This window comes from Physeter macrocephalus, chromosome 11, assembly GCF_002837175.3.
Source record: "Physeter macrocephalus isolate SW-GA chromosome 11, ASM283717v5, whole genome shotgun sequence".
Taxonomy (NCBI): domain Eukaryota; kingdom Metazoa; phylum Chordata; class Mammalia; order Artiodactyla; family Physeteridae; genus Physeter; species Physeter macrocephalus.
Window position 1 is genome coordinate 145086144 of NC_041224.1, and position 15232 is coordinate 145101375.

The window sequence follows — 15232 nt, forward strand, 5'->3', positions numbered from 1 at the left end:
GAGAGGGGTGGGATAGGGAGGGTGGGAGGGAGGGAGACGCAAGAGGGAGGAGATCTGGGAACATATGTATATGTATAACTGATTCACTTTGTTGTAAAGGAGAAACTAACACACTATTGTAAAACAGTTATACTCCAATAAAGATGTTAAAAAATTTAAAAAAATTTAAAAAAATTAAAAAAATAAAAAAGATAATAGCTATGCATCACCATAACCTGTTGCTAGGTGTGGTTTCAAGGCAACTTTTATTTTTCAATATATGTCCTTTGATAATAAAGTAACATGACCCTTCTAAAAAAAAAAAAAAAAAAAGGGCATTTCTATATTCCAGCTACAAAAAGTTAGAAAATTTGAATGTTAACAGGATATCATTTATAACAGTAACAAAAATAAATAAAGTAACTAGAAATAAATCCAACAAAAGATATGCTTGATCCATATGGAGAAAATTACAAAACTTCACTGAAATGCATTTAAGAAAACATAAATAAATAAGATTTACCATATTCAAACATAAGAAATTCAATATTGTCAGGCTATTAATTCTCTCCATATTAATTTATAAATTCACTGCAATTCAGTAAAAGTCCAGACAGGTTTTCACATGGAAATTAAAGGGCTGATTCTAAACTGTATATTGAAAACAAATATTCAAAAATAGCCAACACAGTCTTGAAGAATATGATAGAGAACTTTCATAAACAGATACCAAGACTTATTCTAAAGCAACTATACCAATTAAGAAAGGCGATAATATTGCTAAGGAGACAGACAAACAGGCCAGTGAAACAAAACAGAGAACCCAGAATTAGACCCATACATATATGGAAACTTGATATGTAACATAAGTGGCATTATAGATAAGTGGAGAAGGATAAACTATTCAAAAATGGCACAAGGTCAGTTAATCAGTTATATAAAACATTACATCAGATCCATACCTCACAGCACATACAAGGCAACTGAAGGTGGATCAAAAACTTAAATGTGAAAGGACAACTTTATCTTTCCAATTAAAAAAAAACCGCAGAAGGATTTTTCTTTTAGAACTAGACAAAATAGAAAGTACACGAAGTCAGATAAATAAAAACAGCAAGAATTCTGAAAAGATATTTATAAAACTACAATAAATATAATAGTATAGTACTTGCACAAAATATTAGATATATCAATTCTAAATCAAATTATGGACATAGACCCAAATATATACCTATACTTAATATATGATAAAAGTGACAGTTCAAGGCAGTAGGGAAAAATGGATTATTCAATAAATGGTGCCATGGGCTTCCCTGGTGGCACAGTGGTTGGGAATCTGCCTGCCAATGCACAGGACACCGGTTCGAGCCCTGGTCTGGGAAGATCCCACATGCCGCAGAGCAACTGGGCCCGTGAGCCACAACTACTGAGCCTGTGCGTCTGGAGCCTGCGCGACTGGAGCCTGTGCTCCGCAACAAGAGAGGGCGTGACAGTGAGAGGCCCATGCACCACGATGAAGAGTGGCCCCCGCTTGCCACAACTGGAGAAAGCCCTCGCACAGAAACGAAGACCCAACACAGCCATAAATTAATTAATTAATTTAAAAAAATAATAATAAAATAAAATAACAATAAATAAAATAAATGGTGCCATTGGGAAATATCAAGTTGGATTCCTTTCTCAAAACAAGAGATGATTCAAATATTTAAGCATAAAAAAATGAAACTATAAAAGTACTATAAGAAACTATGGTAGAGGGGGCTTCCCTGGTGGCACAGTGGTTGAGAATCTGCCTGCCAATGCAGGGAACACGGGCTCGAGCCGGAAGATCCCACATGCCACTGAGCATCTAGGCCCATGCGCCACAACTACTGAGCCTGTGTGTCTGGAGCCTGTGCTCCGCAACAAGAGAGGCCGCGACAGTGAGAGGCCTGCGCACCGCAATGAAGAGTGGCCCTCGCTCGCCACAACTAGAGAAAGCCCTCGCACAGAAACGAAGACCCAACACAGCCAAAAATAAATAAATTAATTAAAAAAAAAAAAAAGAAAAGAAACCATGGTAGAAAGCTATCCTAATATTACACAAAACCGTGAAACTATGAAATAAAAGATTGATACATAAAAAGAAAAATTTCTCCTTGGAAAAAGAGTCAGAAGAGAAGTAATGATTAGGGAAACATACTTCCAAATCACACCACAGTCAAAAGGCAAATTTCACCACAACATAAAAGGCTTCAAAAACTAGTAAGTAACCCAAGAGGAAAAAAATATATATGTCCACACAAAAACTTACGCAAAAATATCCATGGCAACATTATTCAGAATAACTAAAAAGTGAACTCACATGTCCAACAACAGATGAAAGCATAAATAAAATGTGGTATATCCATCCAATGGAATATTACTCCACAATAAAAAGGAATGAATTACTGATACATGCTATAATATGGATGAATCTTAACACATTATGCTAAGTGAAAAAAGCTATTCACAATAGACTACATATGTATGCTTCCATTTGCATGAGATGACAATAGTAGGCAAATCTCTGGAGTGGATTAGTGGTTGCCTAGGGGTGCCTAGGGATTGGGGGAAAATAGAGAACAACTGCTATGGGTATGGGTGTCCTTTGGGGGATGATGAAAATGTTCCAAAGTTGATTGTGGGGATGGTTGTACAATACTATGAATACACTGAAAGCCACTGAATTGTATATTTTAAATGGGTGAATTGTATGGTATATGAATTACATCTCAGTAAGCTGTTGTATGTTAAAAAAAAAAAAACAGTAGAGGTAAGAGAATTTCTGCTTCTGCCCATAAACAATTAACTGTTGTTAAAAAAAAAAAGCTGTTCCACTGTAAACAACCAGGAAACTAGACAAATTATATGAAAGAACTGTTTTCAGATACTGGAAAACAAATAGCACAGGACTGTGATTCATGAGAAAAGGGAAAACAAATGAGATGAGCCCTATGACTGCCCTGGCTTACTTCTAGAGGCAGTCTCCAGGCTGTAGCACAGGAGGAGGAAGCAAAACAAAGTCCAACAGTCTCACTGAGTTGAGGGGAGAGAAACAGGAGTTCCCAGAGGTCAAAGCAGCAATAATTTTCAAGAGAGTACTGAAGAGAGGACTCTGCACAGAGAAAGAGCCCCGTGGGGGTGGAGGGGCCTCTGCAAATCATTGGCTGAGTACTAACCTGTGCATACTCAGGATGAAAATCCACCAGGCTGGGGGAAACACTATTGGAAAGCAGTAGGCCAAATAATTCCCAAAGCTTACACAGGCCTGTAATTGCTTTCCCACCAGGCAGAGTGCTGAGGGAATTGGGTAGTCTTTGGAAGGTTATCACCTTAGTAGTGAGGCTAAATTAGCTCTAGACTATGGTTATTCTAGACCCACTCTAGCAAGCCTAAAAAGATTAAACTGACAAATAATTTAATTGTACACTAGACCAAAGACCCAATAGGAACTTCCAGATATAAAATATATAGTATCTAAAATCATATCTCATTCTACTTGATGAGTTTACCAGAAAACTAGACATTGCAGAAGACCAGTGAATTTGAAGTTGTAGCAATAGAAACTATCCAAAATGAAGCACAAAGAGCAGAAACACTGCAATCATCATCATCATCATCATCATTATCATAGCATTAGTGATTTACAAGTGACCAGTGTTAAACAAATCTAACATACATGAGATTGAAGTTCCAGAAGGGGATGATGTGAGAGAAGAAGGGAGAAAAAAATATTTCTAGAAATAATGCTGGAACACTATACAAAAATAATAATGTATTCTGAGTATTATAACATATGTAGATGTAAAATGTATGACAACAATAATACAAAGGAGGGAAAAGGGAAAAATGAAGTATACTGTTGCTATACTTGAAATGGTATAACATTATTTGAAGGTAGAGCAAGGACTTAAAGAAAAAAAAAAGAAACCCAAAGAGGTATAGTTTTTAAAAATTAGTAAAATACCAACAATCTGATAGGAAAAAAAATAGAGAAAGTCTTTGAATTGGCAGTACTGGAATAGTCAACTTTTAAATAAATTACGCTGTTAATATACTGGAACATCATGCACATGTGAAAAAAATCAGATAGCTCTCTGTATAAAACATGGAAAATGCTAATACGGAGAGGCAATATAACAGTAGTATAGTGTCACTTCATAGCAGAACTGCCTGGGTCTGAATCCAGGCTCTGTTAGGTACTTGCAGAGTCATTTTGGGCTAGTTACTTATCTTCCCTCTGCCTCAGTTTCTTCTGCAAACCAATGACGATACTTATGGGATTTTATGGATATTAAAAGCCATGTAAGGCATTTAGACAATTGCAAGCACAAAATTAGTATTCATTAATTTTTGGGTAAAAGAAAAGGAAAATCTCCACAATATATTTCTACATTAAAAAAGCAAGGTCCAGGGCTTCCCTGGTGGCACAGTGGTTGAGAGTCCGCCTGCCGATGCAGGAGACACGGGTTCGTGACCCGGTCCGGGAAGATCCCACATGCCGCAGAGCGGCTGGGCCGCAAAAAAAAAAAAAAAAAAAAAAGCAAGGTCCAGAACGGTATGTTGCCATTTGTATGAAAAATAAACTATATAAATATATGCCTACAAAAGTAAAGACTATCTCTAGAAGACTAAATAAGAAACTTCTAACAATGAATTCCTCTGGAAATGAGATTCTCATAACTGTGGAACAGAAAAAGAAGAGAAACTGTACTCTCCTCTTCATATTTTTATGTAAATATTGAATTTTCTACAATCTATTACCTGTTCAAACAAATTAATTTAAAATGAAGATTTAATAATAAGTACTTATAAAATCAGGGAAATGTGCATTTCAAACACAAGTATCATACTAGGTAAAAAGAAATAAAGTAGCAAACCAATTTGATTTTTTAATTAACTGTGTTTCTTCCGAGAATTACTATAATGATCAGTTTCTTTGGCTCTTGAAGCCTCTTCTGGTCTCTCTCATTTGTGACGTACTTTTCTAACTCTTACTTCTTGCCTTGCTTTTATTGTTTCATGATCTCACAGATATCTTCCTTTTTAATCTACAAGAAACTACATTATGATGCAATATCTTATGTTCTTTTTTTCCCCAAAGACTTCATTATGCTTAATTTTTTATTTATATTAGGAAGACAGAGGAAAGGAAAGGTGATCAAATCAGCATTTGATTTCAGTCAACAACTTAATGTTTAAAAAAGAAATATTTGTCACTATTGCACATGTATGTACACATTATCTTCTCAAGGCATATAAAAGCTGTTTTTGTATTTTAAGAACACACATATCTATTTCAAAAATTTTATTATTGCAAAGATTATTTAAAAATCACAAAGTGTAATATGAAAAGAGTTTTCTCTGTAAGCTCTGGAGTTTGTCTATAGGTTTAAAGACAGCTTGTGGGACTTCCCTGGTGGAGCAGTGGTTAAGAATCCTCCTGCCAATGCAGGGGACAGGGGTTCGAGCCCTGGTCTGGGAAGATCCCACATGCCGCGGAACAACTAAGCCTGAGCGCCACAACTACTGAGCCTGCGCTCTAGAGACCGGGAGCCACAACTACTGAGCCCTTGAGCCACAACTACTGCCCGCACGCCTAGAGCCCATGCTCCGGAACAAGAGAAGTCACCACAATGAGAAGCCCGCACACCGCAATGAAGAGTAGCCCCCGCTCACTGCAACTAGAGGAAGCCCGCGTGCAGCAACGAAGACCCAATGCAGCCAAAAATAAATAAATAAATAAATTTATTTAAAAAAAGAAAAAAAGACAGCCTGTGACTCACTAGCTATGTTACTCTAAGTCATTTATCCTTCCTCTATGTCAGTTTCCTAATCTGTAAACTTGTATTGATAGTAGGACCAAACATTGGGATGTTTTAAGAGCAGACTAAATGAGGTAATAAACATTTCATACAATGTCTGACCCACAGTAAGACCTTAATAAATGTTAATAAAGATAATAATATAACTATTATTATTACTAAAAGTAGTGAAAGCATATGCCCTAGTTGGGAATGGGTTAGCCTATAAAGTATGAGATGTCACTAATTTTTTAAAAATGAAATTCATCTAAAACTTGCTTAATGTTATTAAATTAAGTATATAATTAGAACTCATTATATGCCATATTATTTAAAAATTAATAAAATTAATAAATTAAAAATTATAAAATAAATTTAAAAATTAAATAAATAAATAAATTTATAATATAATATAATAAATAATATAATAAATAATGTAATAAATAAACATTATAATATAATAAATAAATATAATATTTATTTATTAAATAAATAAATTTTAAAATTAATTAAAATTCTTTCTATTTCTGGAAGGAACATGCAGACATAAATACAAAAGGAGTGCTTTATTTTTTATTTTAGATTATTCTTCAAAAGACTATGTTCTTAATATCTGATGTCCCTTCTTATTTTTTCCCAATTCAGGCTACAAAAAATTCCAACAAATAATATGAGAGCAATAATCACTATCTTGGCCAATGGATCAAGCTACTTAATACCTGGAGAAATGCCATAACACTTTCTATCTTGCATTACTGGAAAAAATTCTTCTAGCATATCAAATAATTGTTTGGAGCCATACTGTTTCACTCTCCCTTTTTGTATTATTAACATATCTTTAAAAGATTCAAAGAATCGAACTGCAAAAGAACTGAGACAGCAATGTTGGAGAAATATAAAATATATTCTAAGGATCAAGAGTTGATTTTACTGGCTGGAGGTGGACCAGTCCCTTAATTTAAGAAAAAAATTAATAACTATGAAGAATCTAAGAGGACTTCCCTGGTGGTGCAGTGCTTAGGAATCCGTCTGCCAGTTCAGGGAACACAGGTTTGATCCCTGGTCTGGGAAGATCCCACATGCCACAGAGCAACTAGGCCCACGTGCCACAACTACTGAACCCGGGCGCCTAGAGCCTGTGCTCTGCAACAAGAGAAGCCACCGCAATGAGAAGCCCGCGTACTGCAACGAAGAGTAGCCCCTGCTCACTCCAACTAGACAAAGCCCACGCGCAGCACTGAAGACCCAATGCAGCCAAAAATAAATAAATAAATAAATAAATAAATAAATAAATAAAAAGAATCTAAGGAATCAGACTTCCTTGATATTTTTGAAGGGATTGAGGAAAGTACATTTTTTCCGCAAAAATATTTGGGGAATTTCAATAAAATGCAATACCCCTCACTTATCTAATGGATCAGAATCTCTGGGAGTAAGGTGCAGAAATTGCACTTTACAGAAGCCCCAAGTAATTTTTCTGGCTTACTGTCATTTTAAGAACAAATGAATAATGAAACAGAAAAGGTTCATTTAAAAGGCTCCATGTAAGTGAACCTTGTCCAGATTTCAAGTTAAGAACATGAAGTGAGGAGTGAGTGAAGTAGTTGTTCCAAGCCAAAGGGATGGCATGTGAGATAACTCAGTTTCCAGAGAAGTTTCAGCATCCTAGGCTCTAGAAATAAACACCCCTGTCCTGAATAAGCAGTAGGCGCACAAGCAGATGGAAACAACTGTCAACCAAAACTGCTATTAATTAGAAAAACACTAGGCTTACATTGTTTAATTCTTATCCCACTTTCCAATATATATTTTTTTCATTACCCACACTCTGGAAATATAAGCCTCCTAAGTACTATAATACTAATTGGCAGAGAAGAGGACCAAAACACCTTAAGCAAAGGAAGGTACTTTTGTTTTCAATCATAACAAGGATTTTTTTAAAAAGTAAAAAATTTAAGAAGTCATTTTTGGTTTTTTGTACTGCATTATTACAACCAAACATTTATAAACACAGAACTTTCATGTACGGGAGTGTTTCTTTCAAAACAACTAACCAAAGACAATCATTCAAATTTTGGAAGTTTATTCAAACTTAAGGTGGACACGTAAAAGAAGAAACTTAATTTTCCAAGATTAATTCTAATGTAACTGGTCAGTTTCCACATCTGTAAAATGACAGTTTGAGACTAGGTGATTTTTAAAGTCCTGTTTAGCTCAAATTCTAAAACTGTATAATATATAAATTCCTCAAACTTTGAATTAAATATACTAGGTTGTTCAAAAACTGTAATGTAAGAATATTCTGATAATTCAAATAACCCTGAAGTGTTAAAATATTGATAGCTGCATCCCATAAACAATTCAGCAGTACTGTTTTCAGACTTCCGGTTAGCATGTGTTCTGAATGAATGATGAGCAACAACTACTTTCTCTTTCTTGGACTGCTAATATTAATAGCTTGCAACATAGCTACTCAACGAGGAGTTACAAAAGGCTCTATCATTATGGAATCTGGAAAATCTCATAAAAATAAGAGAAACATCATTAGCTAACCAGTTAATATTATAAGTCAATGACAATCTTAAATTCTGAAGCATTTTGATTAAATAAACTTGAGATATTTATCTATTATGCAAAACTGGCAGCACTACTTTACAATCCGAATATTACTGTGTATCTCCTTAGGTTAAACAGGAAAAAAAAAATGTTCATGGTACTCTTCCCTCATAATTCTGCCATTCTTACTATACACATTACATAATTTCCATGTTCCTGTAAGAGAGATGCACTGCACAGAAATGTCCATGAGGACAAGGGTTTATCTATACTGAAATTAAGTCTGAGATAAGTAAGCTTACCATAATGGAGTTTTATACAGAATGTGTATTTCTCAGTGTGAGATGATTTTATGCTGTAATGGAAAAAAAATCAAAGAAGTCTGATTCCTTAGATTCTTCATAGTTATTAACTTTATTCTTAAATTAAGGGACTGGTCTGCAGAATGAACAAACCTCCTTACAATTTAAAAGGCAGATAACTAACACAACATTGTAAACCAACTATACTTTTTAAAATAAGAATTTTAGAAAGACAGATAAAAAATCAGTCTAAGAATAAATTTTGCTTCTATATGAAAAAAGAATTAGCTTTTAAATCTAAGTAACATTTACAGACCATGAAAAACTGAAAACTGGGAGGCCAGAAGAAGTAGGCAAAATATAAAAGTTTACTGTTAAAAACTCATCCCCAGCTGTCAGGCTGATCTTGCTGTCATATTTACCATTTTTACAAACCCACTAGTCTGACCAAGAACCCTAATTTTAAGAATAACTTTAAAATCATTTGTAAAGCTAATTCAACAATAATACTGTAGCTCAAAGTGATAGTTCAGATCAGTGATCCAAAAGCTAATTAAACTGTGTCTATCAGCAAATTAGCAACCACACCCCTTAAAAAGAGCAGTCAGGCGGTGCTCCATTAACTTCCACAAAGGGTGGCTTTCATTTAAAATTCATTACTTCATTGCCTGAACGACCATGTTTGTTTCATAAACATTGTCTCGGGATAAAGCCAATGACTTTACCTACGCCTGAAACAGAAATCAGTCTGCGGAAAGGCACCATATAAAACGTGTGAATCTTAGTCACCCAACTATTAACTATAAGGACATTACATTACATTAAGTAATCATAATTATATTCTGTGCATCACAAGAATTAAAACCGCTTAGAAACTCAACCAAAGCCCCACGATAATGTATTACTCCACGAATAGTGTTTACTTTAGGTTCCAAGAAAGGTATTACTATTAAAATAGAGTTTGACGACTAAGTCTAAAGGTTTCCCCCATCGTTTCATTATTTTTTTTTAAAGCTAGAAAGGGCCTGTTTGCGGGTACTATGAAAACCTGTGGGAAGAGAGGTTTGGGAGGGGAACGGCCAAATTCAAATAACTGCAGACAGCAACAACGGCTCGGAGTCCTTTTAACTCCCCTAGGCTGAGCCGGGCGAGGACAGGGACCCTTACCTGCCAGCGGCCATAGGTGAGGAGGATCATGGAGATGGGGATGGCGGTGCCGGACATGGCATGGGTGGAGGGCATGCTGTACTCTGAGTTGTAGAAAACCTCCAACTTGACCACGGGCGGCGAGGCGGGCCGCGGCCAGCGGATGATGTCCTTGGTGCACTGGCCCAGGTACATGGCCAGCACCCAGATGACCACGAGCCTCCGGCCCACTAGGGCGTCCAGGTTCCAGATCCAGAAGGGGAAGAACAGGATGTAAAAGAGTTCATTGCCCAGCTCCGTGCCGAAGCAGAACAGGTAGTAGAGAGGCATGTTGCTCACGTGGGCCAACTGACCCTCCTCGCCCGTCAGCGAGTTGCGGCGCAGGACCCCCGCGCGGCGCTGCGAGGCCGGGCCCAGCTGGGTCGCCCGCCCGTTCCGCACGCCGTTGGGGGCGCCGCCGCCGCCCGGCTTGGCTGGGCACTGATTGCGGTCGCTCCCGGGCGGTGGGGGGCCTCCGGACGCCCCCAGCTGCCGCTCTCGGCGCCTGGATTCTCCGGCGAGGGGCGCCTCCGCCTTTTCATCCTCCCTCGGGTCGGCGGCAGCTGTGGCGGTGCGGCTCACCGGCGCTTCCACCCCGCACAGCCGTTGAAAACGAGCCACTTTCTGCGGGTCCTGCAAACTGCCGACCAGCTGGACCAGCAGCTGCCTCAACGACATGATAACGGGACCGCGCGGTCCGCGGGCCGGAGGACGGCGGCGGGAGGGTGGACCGGCCGCCGGTGCAGCCCCGATCTGTCTCCGCTCGCCTGGCCGGCGGCGCCTCCCTCCACCCGCTCGGGTCTGCCGGGTGACGGCGCCACAGGCCTCAGCGGCCGCCGCGCCCGCGCGCCCCTCCCGCGCCGCGCGCCCCTCCCGCGCCGCGCCGCCGCGGCCTCCACGCGCCGGCGCGCGCCGCGCCCCGCCCCGCCCCCATGGCCACTATGGAAGGGGGCCCGGCCGCTTGGGTCCGCCCCGAGCTCACACGGGCGGCGTCAGGGCGCCTGAGGCTCGGCGGGGCCGCGGCCTTGAGGTTCTCCTTATTAATACCCACCAGGCGTCGCGGCGCTCGGCGGGCGGGACTTTGCGCGTCCTCCTTCTCCAACTTCGGCCCTCTTTCCCCGCCAGCTGGGGTTGCTGGCTTCTCTCGGTCCATCGTTGACTGGGAGAGGCCACGATCCTGGTGCCAGGTTCGGCGGTGCCAGTGGCCAAGCACCCGGACGACCTGCTGGCACAGAATCAAATGGTGAATGAAGGCTAAGTAACCACCGTGCGCCCGGAATCGTTCGACTCAAGGAATAACAAGTAATTACGGAGCTGTCCCTGACGATTGGTGTCCTGAAAGCCACGTGCCAGTTGACTAGTGGTGACAAGAGTAGATATAGATCCCAGGACAATAGCGTGTCATTGATTGTCAAAAGTTCGCAAATAGCCGAAGTAAAACCAATAAATTACTGAAGTAGTAATTAGTGAAAGGGTATTGTGCACACACCAAAAAAGTTTGTAAACTGGAATCACTCAAACCAAAACATGGAGTGAGGCTCAGGGATATATTGTTATAAAGCAGCTTATATAGTGAGAAGGCAGTGACGTTTTCTCCTTCATAGTGATTGGTTAAAATAGTAGAATTTTCAGTGGTTACCTCATATCAACCTTGAGAAACAGTTCAGTGGGCTTCATATCAACCTTGAGAAACAGTTCAGTGGGCTTCCCTGGTGGCGCAGTGGTTGAGAGTCCGCCTGCCAATGCAGGGGACACGGGTTCGCGCCCCGGTCCGGGAAGATCCCACATGCCGCGGAGCGGCTAGGCCCGTGAGCCATGGCCGCTGAGCCTGCGCGTCTGGAGCCTGTGCTCCGCAACGGGAGAGGCCACAACTGTGAGAGGCCTGCGTACTGGAAAAAAAAAAAAAAAAAAGAGAGAGAAACAGTTCGTTTTGTTTATAATTTCCAAAGGCATAAGCAAGAAATGACTAAATTGGTTTTGTCTGCCCAGGGAATTTTCAAGACTGGCCTTTGTTTGGTTTTAAGAGATCACAGTTATTATTGACTTACATATAGAATTTCCTTTTAATAAATTCTAATAGCTAGCAGGGTTGCACAGAAGGTACATAATTGGTGGCTAAACACAGGGTGTAGATTTTTGAGTTTGATAAGGCTGGTTGAGAGACTTAACTTTCATGTTTCACAAGTTACAAACTTGACTTCTAGAAAGAATGGTTTTTTTTATCAGAAGGGCTCTGAACTCTAATTCCAGGAAGTTATTTCAGGTACGGTGAATGTCTATAATTTTAAAATTTGAACTTCTTCCAAGAAACAGGCTGGAAAATTCCCCTCCCTTATGTCATTAGAAATATTTTCTTCTTTCCCAGGGAGAATTATTCTCCTTCTTCCACTTCACTTGCCAGGCCGTGGCCATGGAAAGATGAATAAATCATCAACCGTGCGCTCAAGTTGCTCACAGTATAAATGGGAGACAGAGATAGATCCACCTCTGGAGTACAGAGCAGATGGTAAGTGCTAAAATTGACTCATAAACAACATGCTCTGGAAAGAAGAAACAAGTTGACTAGGGACAGCAAGAAAGGTGTTAAAAGGTGATCCAATTGAGCTGGATCATAATTGAAGAGCAAGATATGAATAAGTGGAGAAGTCCATCTGAGGAAGAGAGAAAATGAATAAAGACAGGGGATGGAAATGTGCAAAGATGTATTTGATAAACAATAGCTTATAGAATACAGAGTAGGAAGGGTAAGTGGCTGGAATGGGGTTAGAAACGGAAGATAGGACCAGATTGTAAAGGCTGGAGATTTTATTTTGTAAGCAGTGGGGAGCCATCGGAGGCCTTTAAGCTAGGCCGTGACACCAGCAGAACTGTGCTTTAGAAAGATGACTAGGAAGGAAATCAGCAATGAATTGCCAGAGGTTAGAGACCAAAGGCCAGGTAAATCATTAGAAAATGATTACAGTAATCAGGCGAGAGAGATGAGTGCCTGAACTAGAATCGGGTTCTGGGAATTGGAAGGAAGGGATTTAAAAGGATTTCATTTGAATTCAGAGATCTGCAGGCAAATAATAGTCCATCCCTGATTGGAAATTATTATGTCTAATATTGAGACATTTCTAATCTAGTGAGGAAGACAAAACATGAGAAAACATGCAAGTATATTCAAAGATGTAAAGCCAGGCATAATAAACAGTTCTAGGAAGTGAGATACAAGCAATCACTATGTGGAGTGAGAGGCAGAGAGGTGGCATTGGGTTAGCTGTGACTGGTTCTGTGAAACAGATGGTTAGCTGGCATAGTCAAGGAGCAACTTTGTTCGTAGAAAGAAATGTCAAACAGCCTCAGTGAGGCACTTTACACATGCTTTTCTGTGAAAATAATTTGTTTGTAGGGGAATTATTCAGATTTATCCAAGAAATTTTTATTCTGGGGATTAGTCTAAAGATAGCAGAAAAAGAGGAAAATATATAAAACAAAGTAGAAGGTGACCTTTACAGATCTTACTCTATTTGCAGTGGGGGTCCTGATAAACCCATCATAAATTGAAAATATCGTAAGTCAAAAATGCATTTAATACACCTAACCTACCCATCATCTTAACTTAGCCTAGCCTACCTTTAAAGGTGCTCAGAACACTTACGTTAGCCTACAGTTGGCCAAAATCACCTAACACAAAGCCTGTCTTATAATAAAGTGTTTAATATCTCATGTAATTTATTGTATACTGTAGTGAAAGTGAAAAACAGAATGGCTGTATGGATACAGGATGGTTATAAGTGTCTCAGCTGTTTACCCTTATGGTCTAGTGGCTGACTGGGAGCTGCAGCTCCCTGCCCTGCCCAGCCTTTTGTACTGCATATCCCTAGCCCTGGAAAAGATCAAATTCAAATTTGAGGTATGGTGTCTACTGAATGTGTAATATTTTGCACCATGATAAAGTCAAAAAATCTTAAATCGAACTATCACATACTGGGGACTGTCTGTGTATTCCATGGTTAAATTATGACTCCTTCAGCACTGGCAGATTTTATCAGAATGCAATATTCCCTTTAAAGGCAATGGAGACAAAAATGATGGGGAAATGGGAATTTGGCCTACAACTGCACTAAAGAGGAAAAAGAATGCAAGTTGACCAAACTTGAAGAGGCTAACACTGTCCTGCTGGTGCAATAAATCTGTTAATGATAAGGACAAATTCTTAGTTGTAAACCAAAACACCACAGTGGAAAGAATAGTAGTTTTGGTGGATTCTATTCACATTCACTCTGAACTTTTTATAATAGAATATCTTAAAACAACAGAAATTTAACTATATCAAAAGATTCAAATTTAAACATTCTGTGGCAAGCATTTTTAAAATAAAGCATAAACATTTTTTAAAAGAAAAAAATATTGCTCCCAAGTAAGGATATGACTATATGGGTGTGATTCAGTGTCTTGCCTGCAAAGCCAAAAATGTCTTAATCCATGTCCTACAATTGACATGTTAAACAAATTTTGTTATATCCCTCTCTCTCTGTACTTCAGTTTAACTTTATGTAATGTTGAAACATTCTTTTTTTTTAATTTAATTTTATTTATTTTTTTTATACAACGGGTCCTTATTAGTCATCAGTTTTGTACACATCAGTGTATAAATGTCAATCCCAATTGCCCAATTCATCACACCACCACCACCACCCCCTGCCGCTTTCCACCCTTGGTGTCCATAGGTTTGTTCTCTACATCTGTGTCTCAATTTCTGCCCTGCACACCGGTTCATCTGTACCATTTTTCTAGGTTCCACATATATGCATTAATATACGATATTTGTTTTTCTCTTTCTGACTTACTTCACTCTGTATGACAGTCTCTAGATCCATCCACGTCTCTACAAATGGCCCAGTTTCGTTCCTTTTTATGGCTGAGTAATATTCCATTGTATATATGTACCACATCTTCTTTATCCATTCATCTGTCGATGGGCATTTAGATTGCTTCCAGGACCTGGCTATTATAAATACTGCTGCAATGAAAATTCGTTTGCAAATATTTTCTCCCATTCTAAGGGTTGTCTTTTCGTCTTGTTTATGGTTTCCTTTGCTGTGCAAAAGCTTTGAAGTTTCATTAGGTCCCATTTGTTTATTTTGGTTTTTATTTTCATTACTCTAAGAAGTGGATCAAAAAAGATCTTGCTGTGATTTATTTATGTCAAGGAGTGTTCTTCCAATATTTTCCTCTAAGAGTTTTATAGTGTCCGGTCTTACATTTTTAGGTCTCTAATCCATTTTGAGTTTATTTTTGTGTATGGTGTTAGGGAGTGTTCTAATTTCATTCTTTTACATGTAGCTGTCCAGTTTTCCCAGCACCACTTATTGAAGAGACTGTCTTTTCTCCATTGTATAT

The 15232-nt window shown here is 39.0% G+C and overlaps 1 protein-coding gene and 1 long non-coding RNA gene across 4 annotated transcripts in view; one reads left to right on the forward strand and one right to left on the reverse strand.

The window, feature by feature from the left end:
* Positions 1-10677, reverse strand: part of SGPP1 (sphingosine-1-phosphate phosphatase 1) — a 67816-nt gene extending 57139 nt beyond the window's left edge. For both annotated transcript variants that reach the window (XM_007117690.4, XM_007117689.3), the window contains exon 1: positions 9830-10677. In XM_007117690.4, coding sequence (XP_007117752.2) covers positions 9830-10525 — 696 coding nt within the window. In that variant the 5' untranslated portion in view covers positions 10526-10677. The remainder of the gene's footprint in view (positions 1-9829) is intronic.
* A 126-nt stretch (positions 10678-10803) lies between these two features.
* LOC114487202 (uncharacterized) overlaps positions 10804-15232 on the forward strand; it is a 30774-nt gene continuing 26345 nt past the window's right edge. For both annotated transcript variants that reach the window (XR_003682085.2, XR_003682084.2), the window contains exons 1-2: positions 10804-11149; positions 12213-12353. This is a non-coding gene — a long non-coding RNA (uncharacterized lncRNA). The remainder of the gene's footprint in view (positions 11150-12212; positions 12354-15232) is intronic.